This window comes from Barbatula barbatula, assembly GCF_947034865.1.
Source record: "Barbatula barbatula genome assembly, chromosome: 22".
Lineage (NCBI taxonomy): Eukaryota > Metazoa > Chordata > Actinopteri > Cypriniformes > Nemacheilidae > Barbatula > Barbatula barbatula.
The window spans coordinates 21,127,679-21,152,227 of NC_136785.1; the positions used below are offsets into that span (position 1 = coordinate 21,127,679).

A 24,549-nucleotide genomic window follows, 5' to 3' on the forward strand; every position below is an offset into this window, starting at 1 on the left:
GTCCTGGTTTCCCTGGCTGTTTTCCAGGAAGTCGTCCTTGGGTGCTGAATCTTGGAGCAGTTCTAATATGTCACAGTCTGTCTGTGTTGAGCTCGGTGGGCAGGGCTCAGCTGAGATGGTGTCCATGAACTCAGTGGTGTTATCATTGTGTGACGTGTCAGCCGCATGTCCAGCCAGGTGCTGAGGTGAAGACATGTGGTCATTCATACTGTGTTCGGGTGTGTGTGTGCCATTCTGGTTGAGTGGATTGGCAGAAGGATGGCGGAGGGAGAAGTAGATATTTCCCTTAAGCACTCTTGAGCCCAGTTTGTTTGGCTGGTGGCCATTCTGTTGAAACAGTTGCCTCTGACTCCAGAAAATATTGAAGTTGTCAATGAAGTTCCCTCCTTTTATATTGCAGGTTTTTTGCAGCCATGTGTTAAGCCCAAGAAAACGTGAAAACCTGTTTGTTCCTCTTGCTGGGAGTGGTCCACTGATGAATGTTTGAACATTCAGTCTTTTTTGTGTTTCCAAGAGTTCATTGAAATCCTTCTTAAGAAGTTCTGACTGTTATTTATGAATATCATTTTTCCCTACATGAATGATGAGTCGATTTGCAGTATTATGTTTCATCAGAATGGTCTGAAGTTCCCTGTTTACATCAGAAATTGTTGCTTGTGGAAGGCAGCACATAGTTGTATCCCTGCTACTAATGTTTCTGATTATGGAGTCACCCACTATCAGAGTCCTGGGCTCAGCTGCGCTTTGAGCTGAATGCCGCTGTCTGTTCAACCTTGAGCGCCTGTTAAAATCAGAGTTAGCTGCTGGCTGATGTGTTTGGACACATTCATCAAATTATGGAATAATACTTCAAATCTGTTCTCAAGATGTATAGGCGGTGTTCGGAGACCAGTGTTTGCAATCCTTGTAGCCGTATTTGGGGTAGAGGATGCTGCTGCGGCAATATGTGATCACAGTCTGATGTCTCGAGTGCCTTTAGGTCTCGCTCCCTGTTTATGCCATCTATTTGTAAGTCGATCGGCTTGTTTCTCTACACTCAGAATGGCCGGTCGAGGAGTACTAGATTTATGGGACTCACCGGCTGTGTGCTGAGGGCGTCAATGACGGAGCTCTGATTTGTGTTCCGTCTGGTTTGGTGGTCCCACAAGTAACTTTGTTTCAAGAACTGCAATCCTTTGTAAAAGTTTGTGGCAGTTTATGCAGCAAGTAGATTCCAGAGAAGGCATTTTCTCTTATCCTTATGAGTATAGACAGTTGTGTTTTCTCTTCCCCGGAATGTAAGCTTTCAGTGGGAGTCTGGTCAAATAAGATAATTCAGATTTTTGTAGTAATACAAGTGTTTGAGCACTGTGCTGATTTGCTGAAGTTAAAATTAGGTGATAAAAGGAGATAAAATATAAGAGTATAAAAGCTACAGAGTAAAGCGCGGAGAAGTAAGCAGGAGCGTCCGACTGCGACTTGACTCCTCCTCAGTCTAATGCGAAGATAATGGTTGTGTGGTGTATGGATCAGCAGCAGGTACGTCTCTCAGAAAGTTAAAAAAAAGTATACAGCATCAGGTATTGAGATTATGTACAGGAGCTATAAAATCTACACCAATTATAGCACTACAGGTAGAAATGGGGGAAATGTCTTTAGAAATGTGAAGGTTACAGTTATCGCTGAGTTATTGGGCTAATCTACAAAGTCACAGTCAAGAGCATCCAACATTAGACACTTTAAAGCCTAGTTGGGAAAAAGAGAGGAGGAAAATCAAAAGTTTCGGAAGGGCAGTAATAGAGAAAGCAATAGAACTTAAACTTAATCAGTTAAAAGTTAGTCCAACAGTGCCGTTACCAGTTATAAAGCCTTGGTTACTTTCAGATGCGAGAGTAGACTTTAAATTATTAGAAAGGAAAAACAAGGAAAAGTAATGTAATTCATATAATGCCCAGACATATATTAATGAGTACCTATCACGAACTGCTCTGAGACTTGAAGGTGAGTTCCAATTGCAGCTTTATTAGAGGGCAATCCAAAGGCGTAATCCAAATAACAGGTCAGGGTCATACACAGGCAGCCCAAACAAAGAAACAAACAAAACAAAGAAAGAAACAAAACAGGCAGGGACCAGAGGCAAAAGAGTAATCAGGAAACAAGGCAAGAAATCCAAAAAACCAAAAGACAAGGAACCAGGGAAACACTCAGAAATGCAGTAGGAAACAAGACTTCGCAATGAATGGGTGTGTGGAAGTGGTATATATGTGTGTATGTGAATGATATGCAGGTGTGTGTGCAATCAGTGATGATGAGTCCGGGTAGTGAGTTATGGGAAATGTAGTTTGTGAGTGAAAAGTCTGATGTGGAGTGCCCTCTGGTGGCTCTCAAGGGCACTCCAGCTAGTGACCGTTACATAGCCCTCCCTTTAAGGAGCGCATTCCAGACGCTCCTAAAACCAGGAGGGAGGTGGGGCGGTGGCGGAACCGGGCGGAGCAGGCTGAGCAGGCAGCCAGGGCGGAGCAGGCTGTGCAGGCGGCCAGGGCGGCGAAGGCTGTGCAGGCGGCCAGGGCGGAGCAGGCTGTTCAGGCGGCCAGGGCGGTGCAGGCGGAGCAGGCGGCCAGGGCTGAGACGTCCCTTCAAGGGGACCAGGCAGACCTGTCGGTTCAGGGGTATAGCGCGGACGGTTCAGGAACCGGCACAGGCTCAGGAACAGGCGTGGATTCGGACATCTTGTCCAAAGACACTGGCTTGGAGAAGGCCATCTTGTCCGAAGACACAGGCGTGGAGAAGGCCATCTTGTCCGAAGACACAGAAGGCCATCTTGTCACCGCTGACTTTCCAGAGTCAGGTCACGTCACGTCTGCCCAGCCAGAGACTGTTCACGTCACGTCTGCCCCGCCAGAGACTATTCCCGTCACGTCTGCCCCGCCAGAGACTGTTCACGTCACGTCTGCCCCGCCAGAGACTGTTCACGTCAAGGGCCGTTTCAAGGCCATCTTGTCCGAAGACACAGGCCTGGAAACGGCCATCTTGTCCAAAGACACAGGCCTGGAAACGGCCATCTTGTCCAAAGACACAGGCGTGGTGGCAGTCACATCGGATGAGGCCAATGTGTGTTCAGCCCACACACACATTATAGCTGTGACCATTATGGTCAGTGCCTCCTCAACAGGCTCAGGAACAGGCTCAGACTCGGGAACAGGCTCAGGCTCAGGCTCGGGACCAGGCTCAGACTGTGGAAGTGGTATATATGTGTGTATGTGAATGATATGCAGGTGTGTGTGCAATCAGTGCTGATGAGTACGGGTAGTGAGTTATGGGAAATGTATTTTATGAGTGAGTGAAAAGTCTGATGTGGAGTGCCCTCTGGTGGTTCTCAAGGGCACTCCAGCTGGTGACCGTTACAGTACCACTGCTAAGTTCAGATTCACACAGATGCATCAAAGATTATTGATAATAAGATAGGAGTTGCTTTTATTGTTCCAGAGTTTCAGGTTTCAATAAGGAAAAGAATCAGTGATAAGTTATCTGTTTATACAGGGGAAATTATGGCACTATTATTAGCAATACAGTGGATAAAGGTGATAAGACCTTTGAAATCAGTTATTTGTTCAGACTCAATTTTGTCATTGGCTAGCCTACAGTACAGTCATTCAGAAAGTAGACCAGTGTAGTGGCAGATGCAAGCGCCACACACACGATGGACTTGCTGACATAATTCACGACCAGTATTCACTGAGAGAGAAGCTTTACGGCCCCTTTAAGTAGGCGGAGGCGGGATTCTAGTTCTGTGGTGTTCTGGTGTTTTTTGATGTTCTTGTAGTTCAATAAACGTACTGCGTTGAGAGTTACCACATGCAGTTCCCTCGTGTTTTCTTTTGTTAGCACTAGTGCTAACCAGACATTTTAATAGAAATACAGCAAACATTATTCAGAATTCAAATGATGGGCTGTACAGTGATATTTGTATGGATACCTGCGCATGTTGGTTTCAAAGGAAATGAAATGGCAGATAAGGCAGCAAAGGAAGCCATTAAAAACAATGCTATGAGTGTAAGAATGAAATCAAGAGTATTATTAAGGAAAGGTTGAAGGAAAGGTGGCAAAAACAATAGGATATGGAGAAGAAAGGTAGGTGGTTTTACAAAATTCAAAAGAAAGTGGGAGAGATGAGAAGTGCAGGGGAAAATAGAAGAGACATACAAGACTAAACAGCACACTTTATAAAATGGGTCATCATGATACGGAAAGATGTGCATTTTGTGGGCAAGAAGAAACGGTGGAACATGTTATGGTATACTGTCAGAAATATGAGTCAGAAAGACGGATTTTAAGGCAAAATCTAGAAGAAATCAAAATGCTATTTATATTAGGAGATGTTTTACAAAATAATTCTGGAAATGAGTGTTATCCATTTTTTCCACACTCTATACCAGTTGGTGGCGGTAATACACCATGTAGTTGTTTGTCAACCGCCAATAAAAACCAAAAGCAGAAGAATCTAGACAATTCCACCCACCGGACTTTCATTTTTAGAAATAAGTGAAAACCTGCTTGTTTGCGCGAATCACTTCAAGCCGGAGTGCTTTTCTTCAACCTGGGACAGTACAAGCAGGATTAGCTTTAAAGTTGTTCCTCAAGAGGGATCGAGACAAAGCTGCCGTTGTAAGTAATAGTCTGAATTGACGTACATGTATCGTATATATAGGAGGATAAAGTTAACACATGATAGCGAAGGGAGTTAAGTCAGTCGCGAGCTAAATAGAACATTAAAAGCCAGTGTTAAACTTACTCTATATTTATATGTTATTTGGCAAATGGGGACTTGGAGTTCAGCTGTTTGTGCGTTAATATGTTTAGCTGCGGCAAGCTGTTTGTATTGCTAATGAACAGGGGCGAACACAGCGGTTAGTTTCGTTTTAAACTTCTCAAATCATTCGTCTTTAGTCTGAAAAATCTGTCACAGCATATGATACTAGTTATGCTCTCACGTTGTATGTAGCGTTGCACAACATGAGCACATTAGGATGCGCTGTTTGCTGTGACGGATTATTTTGTCTCCGGACGAATGATTTTAGACATTTAAATTGAAACTAACCGCAGAGGAGTTCAGGAAATATAATTTATCTAACCCATTGCCATGGCAGGACGGTGGGTGTCTGTGATGACGGTAGGGATGCGCTGTAACTCATTACCATTTAAAGAGACATGCACCAAAACTGGTTGCTGTGAGCACAGCTGTTTTTGACGAGCCAAGTTTACACAGCCATTCAGTGTTTTTAGCAAAATATGTTACAGACATTTCATGAAAACCCTTATACATCATGCCAACTTGTTGAAAGTGCTCATCCGACGAGTCCTTTAAATGACAACAAATGATGAAATGATAGCCAAAAGTATCCACAATGCAACATGTGGTCTCTAAGCCTACCTCCGAGTCCATGTAATGTTCAAATATGGTAACAGATCAATAAAGACATTTATTGAACATTGACGCATAAAAATGTTCATTTTACGTTTACTGGTAGGCTACATTAACACAAATGTTAAGGTTAAGAGCTGTTGTTGTCAATGATAGATCCAGCCAGGGTAAAAGATGGGTGAAAATCCACAAGGTTTATTATGTTTGTTCTTCTGTATCCTACTTAATTCAAAACATTCAGTAAGACACAGCGAACCGCACAGACTTACTACTAGAAAGGTAAATGCTTTATTAAACACTGTGGTTTAGGCTTATTCTTTGTTTGTTAAAACTGATTACCTTCTCGACATATTCCTAGACGTGTTGCGTTTAGAAACTGAAAAGCCTGACATTTTTTGTTTCACTCGCTCAAGAAGCTCAGGAATATTCATCTAAACTCTGCCCAGTGAAACCGAATATTCCAGAAACCATAAATCTCATAAAACCTGAACTACAGCACGAGCACATAATACATCATTGCATTAATCCCTTCGTGTTACATTATTCATTATTACACGCAGATTGCCGACAAAACACAGACATATGATTTAAGTTTGATCTAACACGTGCGGTTCATGTCTGCCGTCTTTTAACACTGGGACCAGTCCATTGAATCAGTTTCATAATCCTATCGAAGCGGCATTGGTGGGCGTGCTCTTTTTGTCACGCTAGCACATGGGTGGGGTCTTTTGCTTGGTGGATGAAGCATGTGCATGCTTTTCCGGGAGAATGGTCAATAAAAAGAATAGATTTTTAATTAATCCAGATTTATAAAAACTAAGTTAGAGTGCAGGGGGAGTGTATCAAGCACAGAAATACTACGCTATACATACAAATAGTTTTTTATCAAGTTGACCATGTTAAGCATGAGAACCCAGCAAGTTCAACAGTGCAAATAAGTCAGAATGCATGAAATAGCATGTTACCCCATCTTTAATGAAGGCACTACTGAGGGTCCAAATATATTTTTGTCTAATTATGACCAGTTTACCTTTTTTTTAAACATAATCTATTTTTGGGGAAATGTTTTGTTCTTTCTTCAAAATAAATGCCACTTGGTTTAACATGTTGTTTTCAAATGCAGTGGAATTCATCCATTTGTTTGTGGGGCTTAATTTTCCAAATACTTATTAATGTAGTTCCCTATCAAAAGCTACACTTGATGCTGCTTTTCAAACGCTATGGGAGAACGTCTTTGTTCGACCGGTTGTGAAGCACGTGTGTCAAACACGCCAAAAATTCTTTTGGCTTTAAATAACCTCGGCAGGTAATTTGGTTAATTACACCAACACCTGCAGGTTATAAATACGCATGGCGCGAACGCGTCTTCAGGTTCTTTTGTCTTCAAGGACCGCATTGTATGCATGTGTGCGTGTGAGAGCAAAACGAAACTAAAGTGAAAGCGAAACCTAAGTGAAAGCAAAGCGAAACTTAAGTGAAAGCAAAGCGAAACTTAAGTGAAAGTATAGCGAAAGCTAAAGCAAAGTTTTCTTTAAGTTAAGAATTGAAATAAAGGATCATGTCTAGTCCAGAACGGAAATGTGTGCCTCCGTGTCAGAGGCAGCTGGACGAACTGAATAGACATGAATTCTGCTTTGTGTGTTTGGGGGTTGATCATGCCACCATGGGACTGGAGGGACAGTGCGAACTCTGTGATGTGTTCGACATCCAGGTTCTCCGTGCTCGGCGCTCATTCTTTAAGAGCGACCGAGCCGTCTCTCCCCCGAGCTGGGGTTCGCGGTTCAATCTAGCCGAGGCACGGGAGACGGAAGCCGTTTCTCCCGTGCACTCGCCGAGCCGCGACGTCCTCGCGTCCGCTTCCGAAGCGTGCCTCGGCACTTCTTCGGATCGGGCGGAGGACGAGGCATCTCTTGTTTCTGCGGGCTTGGAGAGCGCCGCCTCGGGGCGTTCCTCTCGCGATGCAAAAGCGTTAGATGAGCTGCTCGGGGCGGTGACAAATGCAGTCGACCGTCTAAAGCTCGACTGGCCGCAGGAACAAGAGATCCCCAAACACTCAAAGTTAGACGACAGATATCTGTCGGGTGGCCAAGGGGAGGAGCCCAAAAGTCGGGCTCTCCCATTTTTTGAGGATCTCCACGCCGAGATTTCTCGGTCATGGCAGAGACCTCATTCCTCCCGTGTTTTCGTGCCGTCAACGTCGATTTATTCGACTATTGTCGGCGCGAGACCACGAGGGTACACGATGGTGCCCCGTGTGGAAGAGACACTGGCAAGTTATCTCTCCCCTGGGACATCATCATCATTGAAAAAGCCTTCTCTCCCTACCAAGCCTTGCAGGGTTACATCTGCGCTAGTGGGGAAGGCTTTTCAGGCAGCCGGTCAGGCTGGTGCTGCCCTGCACACCATGGCGGTTCCGCAGGCATATCAGGGATCTGCTGCATGACGTGAGCACTGACGGGGTGATAGATGAAACGGCGTTCTCAGAACTACGCCGGGGCACAGATTTGTCTCTCCGTGCGACCAAGCAGACGGCCCGTGCCATCGGCCGTTCTATGGCTGCGTTGGTAACCACGGAGAGACACCTGTGGTTGAACCTCACGGGCATCAGGGACCGGGACCGTGCGTTCCTCCTTGATGCCCCGATCTCGCCTTCTGGACTGTTTGGTGATGCGGTTAATACCGTAGTCACCAGGTTCCGGGAGTCGAGACGCCACGAGGAGGCTTTCGTGAGGTATCTCCCCCGTCGTGCTCAAGCGTCTGGAGTGTCGGCCACCCACTCTGGACCAGTTCCCCAGTCCCGGCCAGGCACACAGCCTCGGGTGGGTCCGGTCTACCTGAGACGTGATATCGTCAGGCAGAGTGTGGCGAGTCGCGCCCCCCCTCAAAGAGGCAGGGGAGCGGCCCACCGTGCCCCTCAGGCCACCTCGGGGAGGCCGGACCTGAGGCAGTCCATCTCCTCTAAGAAGAAGAGGTCCTGAGATGAGTGTGCCCGGGACTGTGGGGGTGTGCCCCCCCAGGGAGGGGTGCTTACAATTCCAAGAGAAATTAGAGGCTCCTCTTCGGCACCCTCACAGGGCCGCTTTGCAATCTCCGCCGCCACCGGCATTTCAGGGATTGGCGGTCTCAAAAATGCTAAATGTTCGGTCGTCTCCTGCCATGATTCAGGACGCCGAACGTCTGGCATCCCCCCAACTAGAGGAAGTGTCAACACTTATACCCCTTTCAGAGAAGCTGGCAGCGTGGAAACTACTGCCAGGTATCTCTCCATGGGTGGAAAGAACTATTGCCAAAGGCTACAGAATTCAATTTGCATATCGTCCTCCGCGTTTCAACGGAGTGGTCTCCACTTCCGTCCAACCGGAGCGAGCACATCTGTTGACACAAGAGTTACAAGCTCTGCTGTACAAAGGGGCCATAGAACGTGTTCCCCTATCAGACAGAATGTCAGGCTATTACAGCCGGTATTTTCTAGTTCCCAAGAAGGATGGGGGGTTGCGTCCAATTCTAGATCTTCGCGGAATGAACCGCTACTTAAAGACACACAAGTTCAAAATGTTGACAATCAAGATGATTGTGTCTCAAATTCAGTGTCACGACTGGTTCGTGACGATCGATCTCAAAGACGCATACTTTCACATAGAGATCTTGCCACAACACAGGAAATTCCTGAGGTTCGCTTTCGGGGGCGAAGCTTACCAGTATCGGGTTCTTCCGTTCGGCCTAGCCTTGTCACCCCGCACATACACAAAGTGCATGGATGCAGCTCTGGCTCCTCTGCGACTCCAGGGCATCCGCATTTTGAATTACATAGACGACTGGCTGATTTTAGCTCAGTCTCGGGAGCTAGCGCTTCGACATCGGGATGTCGTCCTAGTTCATCTCGAGACTCTCGGGTTAAGACTCAACGTCAAGAAGAGCGTTCTTTCCCCTACACAGAATACAACGTATCTGGGGGTTATATGGGACTCGATTGCAATGCAGGCACAACTGTCACCTGCACGTGTCGAATCCATTCAGAACACCCTGAGGAGCATCAGGTTAGGCCAGAGAGTGACAAATCATCACTTTCAAAGAGTTCTAGGTCTCATGGCGGCGGCTTCCACAGTAATACCTCTGGGCCTCCTGCATATGAGACCGTTTCAGTTGTGGCTCAGAGCCAGGGGGTTTCATCCAAGGGCCAACCCCCAGAGGCAAATAAGGGTGACGCGCCAGGGGCTTCGCACCCTTTCTATGTGGTTCAGACCTCGGTTTTTGACTCTAGGTCCCACTCTCGGTCCGTGTTGTCGTCGCAGGATGTTAACGACAGACGCTTCCCTCACGGGTTGGGGTGCGGTTTTAGATGGCCGTCCAGCCCAAGGGATCTGGAGAGGTCATCTTCTCGATTGGCACATAAATTGCCTAGAAATGATGGCTGTATTTCTGGCCCTGAAATATTTCCTCCGGCAGTTACGAGGCTACCATGTCCTAGTGCGGGTGGACAACACTTCAGTAGTCTCGTACATAAATCACCAGGGTGGGCTGCGGTCGCGCCACCTGAACAAATTGGCCCAGCAGATCCTGCCCTGGGCAGAGGGCAAATTCCTGTCCCTCAGAGCGATTCACATCCCGGGGCATATGAATGTGGGAGCAGACTTTCTGTCCAGACAAGCTGTGACGAACGGGGAATGGAAACTCCACCCCGAGATAGTGAGACAAATCTGGGAAAGATTTTACGAAGCAGAGGTGGACCTCTTTGCTAAACAGGAGACAGCACAATGTCCCCTCTTCTTCTCTCTGAGTCATCCAGCTTCTCTGGGTCTGGACGCGATGGCCCACACCTGGCCCAGACTGCGTCTTTACGCATATCCTCCGATAGCTCTGCTCCCGGGAGTCCTAGCGAAGGTCCGTCAACAGGGGTGTCGCCTCTTATTGATAGCTCCCCGTTGGCCAACCAGAATTTGGTTTTCGGACCTAATATCCCTCCTCGACGACACGCCATGGGCGATCCCAGTCAGGAGAGATCTTTTGTCTCAGGCACAAGGGACGGTGTTTCATCCCCATCCCGAGCTGTGGAACCTCCATGTCTGGCCCCTGAAGGGCACCAGCTGAGAGGTTCAGGGCTTCCGCCTGATGTAATAGAGACTATTTTAAGTGCTAGGGCTCCCTCCACTAGAAGGAGCTACGCCCTTAGATGGAGCGTTTTTGAAAGATGGTGCATGGTACACCATACAGACCCAATTCACTGCCAGATTGTTTCAGTGCTGGAGTTTCTGCAAGAGAAACTGTCCGCAGGGACAAGCCCCGGTACTCTCAGGGTTTATGTGGCCGCTATTTCGGCTTGCCATGCCCCGATTGATGGGGTTTCTGTGGGAAAACACCCTTTAGTCGCCCGCTTTATTCGTGGAGCGAGGCGGCTAATGCCTCCTTCTAGACGGACTGTTCCATCATGGGACTTAGCAATAGTGCTCGAGGGTCTGGTTAGCGCCCCTTTTGAACCTATGGAGTCAGCACCTATTAGGCTTCTGACCTTTAAGATGGTTTTTCTAATGGCAATCACCTCTCTTAAGAGAATTGGAGATTTGCAGGCGCTCTCGACCTCACCGTCCTGCTTAATATTTGCCCCTGGGATGGTCAAAGCTATTCTGCATCCTCACCCGAGTTATCTGCCTAAAGTTCCGTTCTCCACCGTGCATCCGGTTGTTCTTGAGGCCTTCTGTCCTCCGCCGTTCACGACGTCGGAGCAGGAACGATTACACCTACTGTGTCCAGTACGTGCTCTTCAGAATTACATCCACCGCACTAGCCAGTGGCGTAAATCGGAACAGCTTTTCATATGTTATGGGAGCCGCAACAAAGGGGCGGCTGCCACCAGGCAAACAATGTCACATTGGGTAAGGGATGCTATTGCTCTGGCCTATGAGGCGCGAGGCCAAACTTCACCTCTGGGTATCAGAGCCCATTCAACAAGGGGGGTTTCATCTTCTATGGCCTTAGCAAGAGGTGTCCCCTTGCAGCAAGTGTGTGATGCGGCGGGCTGGTCCTCTCCGCACACATTTGTCAGATTTTATAGTCTGGATGTCCACGCTACTCCAGGCTCACAAGTCCTGGAGGCTACATCCCAGAGTCACGTCTGATGCCTTCTCTTGGCTTGTGCACACATACCACACAACCTTGGGGGGTCCAGACACTTCCAGTGCAGCGGCGTTGGTATTCTCGTTCCCATAGCGTTTGAAACGCAGCATCAAGTGTAGCTTTTGATAGGGAACGTCTCGGGTTATTTGCTGTAACCCTGTTCCCTGAAAAAGCGGGAACGAGATGCTGCGCCTCAATGCCGCACTGTAGGCGTGCCGGACGTCCTTTCAGACAAAATTGGAACCTGAAGACGCGTTCGCGCCACGCGTATTTATAACCTGCAGGTGTTGGTGTAATTAACCAAATTACCTGCCGAGGTTATTTAAAGCCAAAAGAATTTTTGGCGTGTTTGACACACGTGCTTCACAACCGGTCGAACAAAGACGTTCTCCCATAGCGTTTGAAACGCAGCATCTCGTTCCCGCTTTTTTCAGGGAACAGGGTTACAGCAAGTAACCCGAGACGAACAGAGGAAAACAGCCCTATAATAGCTTAGCACTTCTTCTCTTTACAGGTTTTAGATAGAGAGACAGCGGAACATCATGTCCATTGAGGCCAGTTGCAGCGTTTCACCAAAGACTAGGGTATGGTATGGCAAAATTTCTCAACAAAACGTGTAAAAGAATCCACAAAACTGAAAGAAGGAATGAACATGCAGTTACTTACAGATACCAAACTCTACCCACATATCATTTAAAATGTGCTTTTAAAGCTCTTATTTCTGCAGCAAAAGTGTGACTCCAACAAAATATCTACTTAACCATCTGCCATTTATATTGTGTGTGACACAAGTAATACCTCTGGGCCTCCTGCATATGAGACCGTTTCAGTTGTGGCTCAGAGCCAGGGGGTTTCATCCAAGGGCCAACCCCCAGAGGCAAATAAGGGTGACGCGCCAGGGGCTTCGCACCCTTTCTATGTGGTTCAGACCTCGGTTTTTGACTCTAGGTCCCACTCTCGGTCCGTGTTGTCGTCGCAGGATGTTAACGACAGACGCTTCCCTCACGGGTTGGGGTGCGGTTTTAGATGGCCGTCCAGGTATGAGTCTAAAATATAGCCCAAACATTAAATGAAATTAAAGTGCAGCGTACCTTGGTTTTGTAAGTGTCCTAATCAGTGCTGGGAATAATGGCGTTATAAATAAACGGCGTTCGTTTTTTGTCAGTAACAAGTAATCAAACAAATTACTGTTTCCCCCGGTATAACACCGTTACCGTTACTGACAATAAATTGCAGCATTACTAAGCAGTTTTCATCAGAGTATGCTGTCTCTCATCAAAGGACCTGCAAAGCTTTTTTCTCTGCTATGTGTGTTGGGGGTGGGATATAACTATGGAGCGATTTTAGTGTCATTAATTATTCATGCGTAAAACAAGATACACACATGCGTAAACAGTTTCGCATGCATAAAACCTAATTTACGTGCACATAGTATATATTTACATTTACGAAAAGCAATTCACGTGCTTAAAACAAAACTAGTTTCTCATAAAGTACGTTTCGCAAACATACAACTGCGCACAAAACTTTCGAAAAGTTAAAATGTACACGTTTGTATTGTTATGCGAATGTGCAAATCGTCACACACGTGTGAATCGCCTTGGACGTGTGTGTGTGTTTTTTGAGACTCTCCTGGCAACGCACTTGGGTTGTCGTACTCTTTAGCCAATCAGATTCAAGCTTACCATTCCACCAATCACAACCCACTGAGGGTGCAGGACACGAGGAAAGCGGCTCTGCGCAACTTTAGTGCAGTTTGGCTCAAATACAACTGAAATGACGCATCACCCTCACCGCACGTTAATCACATTACGATCTGTTCCACGCTTGCGCAGCTTCGTGGGTACAATTTCTTATATTTTTTACTTTTAAATAAAATACATTACTCAATTTACTTCGCTGCTGTCCACCTGGTCTCATTTCACTATGTGTTCTGTCAAGTCAGTTTTAAATACTTCAATGTTTCCCCTGACAATGTTTCTGCGTTCAACAATTGCTCATAATTTGGTATCGGATTTGGATCGGTAGTGCTGACTCGCGCATGATCGATACCCGATCCTTTCAAAAAGGTATGGATCGGAGCAAAATCCGATCCAGTGTATCGGATCGGTGCATCCCTAGTTCTGAGTGGACTCTCTATTTTTGGGGACAATATCTTCATTTATCACTGACTTTTTTTATTAAAGGGGTCAAATTGACACGGCTTAAACAAATATTACTATTATATCTATTATTACATTTACATTTACATTTATTCATTTGGCAGACGCTTTTATCCAAAGCGACTTACAAGTAGTTTTATACAGTGACACATTACTGCAGAACAATCAAGGGTAAGGTGCCTTGCTCAAGGGCCCTTCAGTCATGACCTGCTGGCACTGAGATTAGAACCAGCAACCTTCTGAACACAAGCCCAACGCTCTAACCATTAGGCCACAGCTGAGCAATGTGTCGACAGAATGGGAATGGAACAGGCCAATGAAAATTGGCGAATGAAATTTGCATGCCGGACTCCGCCCCAGGATATCCGGGTATAAAAGGGAGCCGGCGTGCCGCATTCATTCGGTTATTATATCGGTTTTAGATGTAATGCAATGTGTATACATGATTTAAGGTTCACCAAACGCTGTATTTTCCTTATACTGTGCAAGTTTGTATTTCATCTTTGCCCCACCTCTCTGAAACGCACGGATGTTTTACAAAGCTTATTGCTCTGAAAAGCGAGGGGGTGCTATGATTGGCCAGTTAACCAGTGTGTAGTGATTGGTCAAATACTGCAAGCGTGTGATGGAAATGTAACGTCTCGGTTACGTATGTAACCTCCGTTCCCTGATGGAGGGAACGAGACATTGTGTCGACAGAATGGGGTTTGACTTGAGAACCTATCATCTCTGACTGACTTGAACAGGCCAATGAAAATTGGCGAATGAAATTTGCATGTCGGACTCCGCCCCAGAATATCCGGGTATAAAAGGGAGCCGGCGTGCAGCATTTATTCACCTTTTGTGCTGAGGAGCCTGAGGTTCGTGCCCCGACTGCTGCAGCGGGCGGCCAGCTTTGTGGCATGAAGGACACAACATCTCGTTCCCTCCATCAGGGAACGGAGGTTACATACGTAACCGAGACGTTCCCTTTCTGTCGGTCTCCCGACGTTGTGTCGACAGAATGGGGTTCCTCGGAAAACGCCACAGCGCTGTGCCGCGTCACAATTCCGCGCGAAGCGACGCTGACTGGCCTGGGGGTGTCAGACGTGAGCGCTAGCATGAATTGAAACCTTCCAGTGGAAGGGAAGGAGTCCAGAGCTTTCTGAAAAAGATGGGAGCCCCTACCATAAGGGCAACTGGGAAGCGTCATTCCCCCCTGAGGGAACGCGCTACGGAGACCACTTCGTACAGCATGGAGGAGCTACTGGAGATTCACACACTGTCTCACCGGATAGGGGAGAGCACGTGGGAGACATGCAGACACGAGAGGGTGTCGCGAGCAGGTGAAGTACACCTGGGAGAGGTCATGGGCCATCGTGTGAGAGCCATTCATGAGAAGACATCAGACGGAACCGCCCTGTGGGGGGGTTACTACGTGTGGAGCACTAGGCCTTGTTTGAGTCACTGCTAGAGCTCAGAAACAGGCCAAGGGAGGCAGGGCTGCTCCGCCGGGCCCGCCGCCGCCGAGTGCTTAGTGATGGATGGAATGCCTACTCTTCACCCACGTGGGGGGAAGAGGGCAGGCTAGATAGCGCCGCGTCTCACCTAGGGAGGGGCGCTATCGCAGGCGTATGCCCACCGGCTACCGGACTTACCTGGCGGTGTCTTGTAAGACTCTGGCTGATACCGGTTCCACGCGGAGGCTGTAGAACCTCGCGAAGGTGCTGGGCGTAGCCCAACCCGCAGCTCTACATACGTCTGCCAGAGCCAGTGCCCACGAGGAGGCCACACCCCTGGTGGAGTGTGCCCTCACTGCAAGCGGGCACGGGAGATCCTGTGATCGGTAAGCCATAGTGATGGCGTCCACGATCCAGTGCGCCAACCTCTGTTTGGAGACAGCCCTCCCCTTGTGCAGACCTCCAAAACAGACAAAAAGCTGCTCAGAGCTCCTGAAGCTCTGCGTGCGGTCCAAGTAGAGGCGCAGCGCGCGTACTGGACACAACACGGAAGGGGTTGGGTCTTCCTCCCCAGAAGGGAGCGCCTGCAGGTTCACCACCTGGTCCCGAAAGGGAGTGGTGGGAACTTTGGGCACGTAGCCAGGCCGGGGTCTCAGGATAACGTGAGATTGACCAGGCCCGAACTCTAGGCAATCCGTGGCCACGGAAAATGCTTGTAGGTCCCCTACCCTCTTGATGGAAGCGAGCGCCACTAGGAGAGCCGTCTTCATCGAGAGATGAGAAAGAGCGGCATCTCCGAGGGGCTCGAAGGGGGGCCTCTGGAGGCCCGCCAGGACCACATTGAGGTCCCAAGAGGGAACGGAGCGCGGACGGGCCGGATTCAGTCTCCTCGCGCCCCTCAGGAACCTAATGACCAGGTCGTGCTGTCCCAGAGACTTCCCACTAACTGGTTCGTGATGAGCGGCAATTGCGGCTACATACACTTTCAGCGTGGAAGGGGAGAGATTGTTCTCGAGTCTCGACTGCAGGAAGGACAGCACGCTCACTCAGGATCTCCTCGTCCCGTCCAGGAGCCAGACATGGAGGTTCCAGAGGTCTGGTCTCGGATGCCATAACGCGCCCTTCCCCTGAGAAAGAAGGTCCTTCGTCAGGGGAATCGGCCAGGGGGAGCATTAGCTCCGAGAACCAAGTTCGGTTGGGCCAGTAAGGCGCAACTAGTAACACTTGATGCTCCTCTTCCCTGACTTTGCACAAGACGTGTGCAATGAGGCTCACTGGGGGGAAGGCGTACTTCCGCTTGTCCCGCGGCCAGCTGTGCGCCAAGGCATCCGTGCCGAGGGGGGCCTCGGTCAGGGAGTACCAAAGCGGGCAATGGGTGGTGTCCAGGGAGGCGAACTGCACCCAAATGAGCTGGACTGCGCGGGGGTGGAGCCGCCACTCATCGCGGGGCGTCGACTGACGAGAGAGCGCATCGGCTGTCTGGTTCAGGTTGCCCGGGATGTGAGTGGCTAACAGAGACCTCGTCACCTGCTGGCTCCACAGGAGGAGGCGTCGGGCGAGTTGCGATAGCTGCCGTGAACGAATACCACCCTGTCGGTTGATATATGCCACGGCAGTCGTGCTGTCCGACCGGACCAGCACGTGCTTGTCCTGCACGAGGGGAAGGAACCTCCTCAGTGCAAGCAGCACCGCCAACAACTCTAGGCCATTGATATGCCAGCGCAGGCGGGGGCCCGTCCAGAGACCCGACACTGCGTGCCCGTTGCACACAGCACCCCAACCCTGCAGGGAGGCGTCTGTCGTCACCACGACGCGCCTCGAAACCTGCCCAAGAGGGACCCCTGTCCGCAGAAAGGTCATTGAAGACCATGGGGTTAGGGTGCGCCGGCAGAAGGGCGTGATCGCGACGCGCCTGTTGCCGGTGTGCCACGCACTCCAAGGAACTCTGCTCTGTAGCCAGTGCTGTAGCGGTCTCATGCGCATCAACCCGAGGGGGACCCCCCCCCGCCGAGGACGCCATGTGTCCCAGGAGCCTCTGAAAAAGTTTCAGTGGGACCGCTGGCTGCTGCCTGAAGTTCTTCAGGCAGGTCAGCACCGACTGGGCACGCTCGGAAGAAAGACGTGCAGTCATGGAGACAGAGTCGAGTTCCATACCGAGGAAGAGGATGCTCTGCACAGGGGAGAGCTTGCTCTTCTCTCGGTTGACCTGCAACCCCAAATGGTCTAGGTGCCGGAGCACCAGGTCCCTGTGTGTACACAACAGATCTCGCGAGTGCGCCAAGATGAGCCAGTCGTCGAGATAGTTGAGTATGCGCACCCCCTGCTCCCTGAGGGGAGTGAGGGCGGCCTCCACGACCTTTTCGTAAAGACTCGAGGAGACAGGGACAGACCAAATGGGAGGACGCGATACTGATATGCCTGTCCCTCGAAAGCGAACCGTAGGAACGGCTGGTGACGAGAGAGGATGGACACATGGAAGTACGCGTCCTTCAGGTCGATCGCCATGAACCAATCCTGACGTCTGATGGACGTCAGAATGCGCTTCTGCGTTAGCATCCTGAACGGCAGCTTGTGTAGGTGCTTGTTCAGGGTACGCAGGTCCAAGATGGGGCGCAACCCGCCACTTTTCTTGGGGACAATGAAATACGGGCTGTAAAACCCGGAGTACATCTCGGCCAGAGGGACGAGCTCGATCGCCCCCTTCGCCAGAAGGGTAGCGACCTCGGCCCGAAGCACGGGAGCATCTACCCCTCCCACTGAGGTGAAGAGGATGCCCCGAAACTTGGGTGGGCGCTTGGCGAACTGAATCGCATAGCCACCTAGCCACCGTGCTGGTCTGGGAAGAGCCAACCAGGCTCCCAGGGACCGAGACAGGGGGACCAGAGGTTCGATCTGATTCATTGCCCCAGTGGGGGGTGGTTCGATGGCTGGCAGTACGGCTCCCTCGCCGTGGGGGGGACCCCGGGGAGGAGAGCAGCTCTGCCGAGGTGCCTGCTGGGCGATATCGCGGCACACCGCACCGTCTGACTGAGGGTGCTGGTGGCCTCTGAGAGTTACACCCAACCATGTGTCTCGCCGGAACACAACGTGGGGTTGCCGAGCACCGTCCTGCGGAGGGTGAGAGCGGCTGTGAGAAGGACCCAGGGAGAGAGAAAGCTCTTTTTGTGAGAATGTGGGCACCAGGCCCTGAAAAAGGCCCGGCTGGTGTTGCTGGGACGGGGGACCGCCCATCAGTGCCTAACTAAGCTGACAGAACTTGACGACATCGAGCCTACTTGCACATGTTTGAGGTGATTGCGACCCGGGAAGAGTGGGACAAGAGTGAGTGGGCGTGGCTTCCGGCGAGGCACAACGCGCCTATTTTCTCTTCAATCCCCGCTATCTGAGGACTATGAGAGGCTAAAGATGGAGGGGTTGTCGCCAGTGACCGCGGCTCAGCACTTCCAACAGTGGACGTACGATGAGCTCCGCCCCGTTCGAGCACAAGCCGCCCAGCTGATGCGGACCGCCCACCTTTGGCTACTGACGGACAAACCGAAAGCCACCCAGGTTGCAGAAAGAGTGGTTGTCGACCGCTTGCTGCGGGCTCTGCCTTGTCAGTTCCCGGTAGGCATGCGGAACCAGTCGACCCTGCAGGCGTTCGTGGAAGCCGTGGACCCCGCTTGGCGATGGCAGGAGGGTACCTCTCGACCCCGGAAGGAGTCCCTCCCGCAATGACACCGGAACCCTGGCCAGTCCTGATGGCCATCGAAAGGGGACCGGGAGGGGAGTCGAGTGGGTCCCCCCCTAATCCTTTTGGGGATCTCTTCCAGCGGATCACAGAGGGAGGGTCCTTTGGTCGAGAGCAGCGGGAAGATGACCAACTGCGGAACTGCTGGAGCCAGGTGCGGGTCATCAACGGCAAAGTGCAGTACCCGGAGCCTCACCCTCTGCCGTATTTCATATTCAAGAAGGGTCTGTTGTACTGCGTCACCTAGCGGCGAGGGGAGCAGAAAGATCTGCTGGTGGTGCCGAAGAGGAAGACGGGAACCATCCTGGAATTGGCACACGTGCATCCAATGGCAGGGCACCTGGGTGCCACTAACAGGGCCCACAGATCCGGGATCGTTTCCATTGGCCGAGACTGGAGGCAGACGTCAAGAGGTTTTGCCAAGGCTGCCCCACATTGCCAGAGGACTTATCCCCAGCGACCTCCCCCCCAGCCCGCTTATTCCCTTACCCATAATAGAGGTGCCCATCTCTCGCATTGGCCTGGACTTGGTAGCACATCTTTGTGATCGTGGACTACGCCACCTGGTATCCGGAAGCCCTGCCCCTACGAAAAGCAATGACCAAAGCGATCGCCAAGGAGATGTTCCTGTTCTTCAGGATCCTGCACCATCCTGGAAAAGGTAGGGCCGGTTACTTACCGGGTCAGTCAGCCGGGACGACGGAAGGAAGAGCAGCTCTACCATATCAACCCCTTGAAGAAGTGGGTGGCCCCGCCCCAGCAGGTGGCCGCCTTCGCCGAGATGGAGCCCCCAGTGGTAGCAATGGGAGAGCAGCTCTCCCCGGACTAAAAGACCGACCTTGTAGCCCTGGTTCGTCAGTTTTCGGATGTGTTCAGTGAGCCGGGCTGGGCAGACTCGGATAATCCAACACAAGGTCCCGGGGGCACGCCGGCTGGCTATTGAGAAAGAAATTACGAGGATGAAAGAGCTGCAGGTAATTGAACCATCGCGTAGCCCGTGGTCCAGCCCCATTGTGATGGTACCGAAGCCCGATTGGTCGCTACGCTTTTGTAACGACTTCCGACGCCTCAACGAAGTGTCCAGTTCTTAGGGCCTATGCTCTACATTATACATGCTACCTCTAGGAGATATAATGAAGCAATTAGCTTTCACTGTTATGCTGATGATACGCAACTATATTTCCTCGAAGCCTCATGAAACACAGCAATTTCATGGAATAGTGGAATGCATAGTCAATATAAAAGTGCGATTTTCAGCAATTAACTACACTGTAAATTGCCATGGAAGTTTATGGTTAACGACTGTTCACAGCGATGTGCAGGCAGGACAGATAATTATCTTCCAGTAATTGACGTGGAATAGGCTTGGAAGTTGACTCCCCCATTCTTCCTGTCACCTTGGCCTATCATATGTAAGTCACTTTAAAATGAGCTTTACAAATGCAAAACAGGGTAGTGGGGGAATTAAGATTTATCTTAGGCAAATGAGGCGGCAATTAGCCTGTGTGCCACTAAGACTGAAAATATCAATAATATATATTAACTTCAATATAAGAAGAAAACATTTAAGTACAGACGTACCAAAATAAAGCTCATTTTATGTATCTTACACATTTAATACAACTACCATAGTATACAGCAAATTATTACAAATAAAAGAAATGGACAAAAACATTTGAAAACAATAGTAAGAAAATCCTCACAGAATTCCTAGACCTCAACCACTGTACATAGTGGCATGACTGCAGTAACCTTTTCTGTCGTTTTGCTTAAACGCACATCTTCCAGCAATGCTCTCAACAGGGAGACATGATACTGGGTATGAGAATACAATCTGTTCGAGTATGTTAAATTATTGTGTATCCATCTCGTTGGTAATATCATGACTGGATGACAGGTCTTGTGTATTGTCTGTTATATACAGATTTGTTTTCCCAAACTCCATTTGTGCAGTACCGTTTTTTATGATCAAAGTATTGTGAGTGTGACAGTTCATTGTCACAGTGTTCACAATAACGTATTTTTCTCTTTGGTTTGGAAAGTTCCATCTTTCAGATATAAGATGTTTCATTCAGAATCATCCTGTTTTAAAGCTCTTTGTGCTCTTCTTTGTCACGTCACGTCGCATGTGACAAGCCTCGGCCAATCAGGTGCCATGACATGGCAGAGCCATTGAGAGAGAGAGTTGCGTCTTCTCCGTTTACTCCAATGGTTTCAAAAGTTACTAGAAACTCATGGAGCTGCGACTAAACCGAAAAACTTGGGTAAACTTCTAACCCATTTAAAGACGAAAGCCATTTAATGAACAAAAAAAATTTAAGAAATACAGCGATTAAAGAGAAAACAACTTCCTGGAACTATCTGAAGGCTCCTTGAATCACATGGAACGGGCTCTCAATAGTTCCCGGAAGTTAGGCATGGAGCTGCAACTAAACAGACAAACTTAGGTAAACTTCTAACCCATTTAAAGACGAAAGCCATTTAATTAACAAAGAAATTATGAATTATAGCATTTAAAGAGAAAACAAAACTTCCTGGAACTATCTTAAGGCTCCATGAATCACGTGATGCTCCAGCATTTTGGACTTCCGTTGGCAGAACTCTCTCTCACAATGGCTTTGGGTCACGGTGACGCGGTAGGTTCGGCATAAGAGGTCATGAGTCAAGGCGCTGAACCAAAGCATTATTCTCTTTAATGGAAATGTATTTACTGTTTTCATTTTTACATCGATGTTTACAATGGCTGGACATCGCCTCAATTTCAGCACCCCCGATACTATAACAGGCTGCTGCTTACAGCTATCACTGGCTTATCTCCTAAATTGAGCGAGTTTGCTGCAGATGCAGTAGGAGTAAAATCTTTCCATGATGGGAGAGCTTTCATCGGACCTGTCACTCCTGCCTCGCTACCTGTCACTGTTTTACATGCCTGCCTATTACTATTATTATTTGGTCATTGTGATGCTTTAATTTGTTTTTACAAATTGACACATTTTCAAAAATCATGTATGATAATAGTTTATTTAATTGAAACTGCAGTTGGGTTGTTTTTTTAAATGATAATAAAAAAAGTACAGCCAACTTACACCGTAAATTACAATAAAAACATGATAAAACTAAAAATCCTAATTAAAAACAGAGATTTTAAAAACAGTGTTTTTGCAAATGAACTCTTGATGTATTATTCATATGTGTACACTTTTGCAATAATAATGATGTAGCGGCACTGATTTATTAATTTGTAACTATGCATGTACTGGGCTGTAAATTATTTTGTAATACAGCAACCAAATTTACTTATTCTTTTTGTGATATCAGCTTAAACTTTGAAAAACTTTTAAAGACTATATAAATCCTACCAACTCGCAAAACTAATACTCTCCTCAAAGTAAATTGTACAAAAACTTACAATCTTGCACAATAACTTTAAATATCCAGTTTACTCAACTTGTTTGTGGCATGTTCTATGACTGCTGTAAACAGATTTGACTGGCGAAATGTCATCTGGGCCAGGCAATTTTCTCTTGTGCACATCTGTCTGGCTATGAGGTGCGGAAGTTGACAAAAGTAAAGATAAATTATTTTTATATTTTGTTGGTAAATGCAGAACAACACAGAGCCTTAAAAACGGAAGGCTACATGCCTTTTTTCCATTTTTTAAGATAAGGCTTAAGACCAACCAGTTTATGATAAACACGAGATAAATATATATTATATTTAAAGCTAATTGTTTAGACATGTTACGTGCATATCCACGAAGCCTTAATACAAATAACAATCATGTACAGTGGAAACAAGTTTTGAACCCAGTCACTTGTTTCTAGTGGCCTGCAAGAAATATTGTTCGTACACAGAAATTTCCGCCACTGCTGCCACAGATAATAAGACCTCAGCCCGGGGACACCAGAGGAGGGTAAGACATAAGAATTATATAATTAATTTATGTTGTATTCAACTGTTATGATGTACATATTGCTTATTACATGTAGCAATTATATTTTCAGCTCTTGAAGGCGAGACAAAGTGTATTGGCTGTGGACTAGAGTTCTTCTCGGGTCCAAAGATCTTTACCCGACCTGAAATGACCCGAATCACTTTTTACCCGAACCCGAGACAGACCCGATAACGTTTTTATTTTAAAGCCCCGACCCGAGACAGACCCGATAACAGACCCGACCCATCGTATATTTTTTTCAAACCTGACTAGACCTGAATGTAAACCGACGTTTATTAATGAAATTGATATGGCAATGAACACGTTGATCCTCTTGTTTTGCTCTGGCAAATTGCGCAAACTCAGGCTAAATGGGTTGTGCCAGTTTTTGCTGTATCAAATCTAAATAAGTACATGACGACATGGCAACCACTCGCGGCGAACATTCTGTCTCAACAATGTGTTCCAAACTGCGTAGTACTGAAATGTGCGCGTCTTTTAATATCTACTTCTGGTCGCCTGGTGGGAGTATGTTTTTGCTGAATACGATGGTCACTTTATAGAGTGCAAACCCCTGCAGCGTTGGAAACTTCGGGATTTCAATTCTAAGGTGATTTCAGATCACCGCGACTTTCGGAAGATTTGCGTGGCTTTCAACCGATCGGCTGAGGGTTGGAGGAGAGTTGGTAACTACACGCACACACACAAGCGACGCGCTGTTATTGTACAGGATAGTTCGGGTCTTCCTCGGGTCAATTAAGCAAAAAACATTTTTACTTTATATTACCCGAGACCCGAAGACACTAATAATATACCCGACCCGTGTCCGAAGCTCCCGTGAATCTTTTAGACCCGAACCCGCTCGGGTCTCGGGCCGGACCTCGGGTTTTCGGATCTAAGTTGACCCGTGAAGACCTCTACTGTGGACGAAGTGGACTTCTGGAAGGGCATCACCTCTGACATAATGTCAGATTAAGAAGACTGTAACATTGATCCAGAGACAGCAAAAAACATTGGTGCCAAACGTGATGCAATGAAAATATTCTCTGTACTTTTTGTGTGTTTCTATGCTAAATTAATAAAACTCTTACATTTCATCAATGTGCCCATCACAAATCCTTTATTTCTTTGACTTAAATGTTCATAAATGCCCTTAGATAACCCATGGTATACGTTACATAGTGTATATAATATTAGCCTTTGACTATACATATATTGATATATTAATGATTATTATAAACTATAATTAACCATAATTTTATTAAATAACACAAGGGAGGGGTTTATAGGAAATGGTAATAAAACTGGCCAAACTGACCAATAGCAACAAATCTATCAACCAATCACAATTGCTCTTTCCATTTTAAAACTTGTTCTTTCAAGATACTGTAGAAAATTTGAAGTGGTTTCATTCATATGCTGATCAAACCCATTCATGTTTCGCACCTCTGTACCCTCCACACACACCTGTCATGACACCGGTCTGTGGACAAACACTAGAGGCCGCCACGCACTCTAAAGCGGCGGAATCAGGTTGTTGTATCACTTACTTCATTTGCACTTCTTTCATATTAGTGTATTTTATTCATAGCATACATCGTTAATTATCACTGTCGTTGCTAACTTATCCTGACATCTCAATAACCCTCTCCTGGTTATTTACTTGAAGATCTTAAACCAAAACACTCAGCGCCGTTAGCATAGCACAAGCGTGCTAGCGGGCTTTCTGTTTACATTGCTACATATCATCTCGCCTTCTAGCTGTCTTGTGT

General features: G+C 47.9%; 1 protein-coding gene across 4 annotated transcripts in view; it reads left to right on the forward strand.

Annotated features, from left to right (window-relative positions):
- The first annotated feature begins 4,413 nt into the window (after positions 1 to 4,413).
- Positions 4,414 to 24,549, forward strand: part of LOC306911140 (uncharacterized protein) — a 28,100-nt gene continuing 7,964 nt past the window's right edge. Inside the window, exons 1-2 of one of the 4 annotated variants that reach the window (XM_079486231.1) lie at positions 4,454 to 4,644; positions 12,027 to 12,096. In XM_079486231.1, coding sequence (XP_079342357.1) covers positions 12,055 to 12,096 — 42 coding nt within the window. In that variant the 5' untranslated portion in view covers positions 4,454 to 4,644; positions 12,027 to 12,054. Of the gene's footprint in view, positions 4,645 to 12,026; positions 12,097 to 24,549 lie in introns of all 4 variants that reach the window. The other 3 variants (XM_079486230.1, XM_079486229.1, XM_079486232.1) reach the window with 3 other exon arrangements.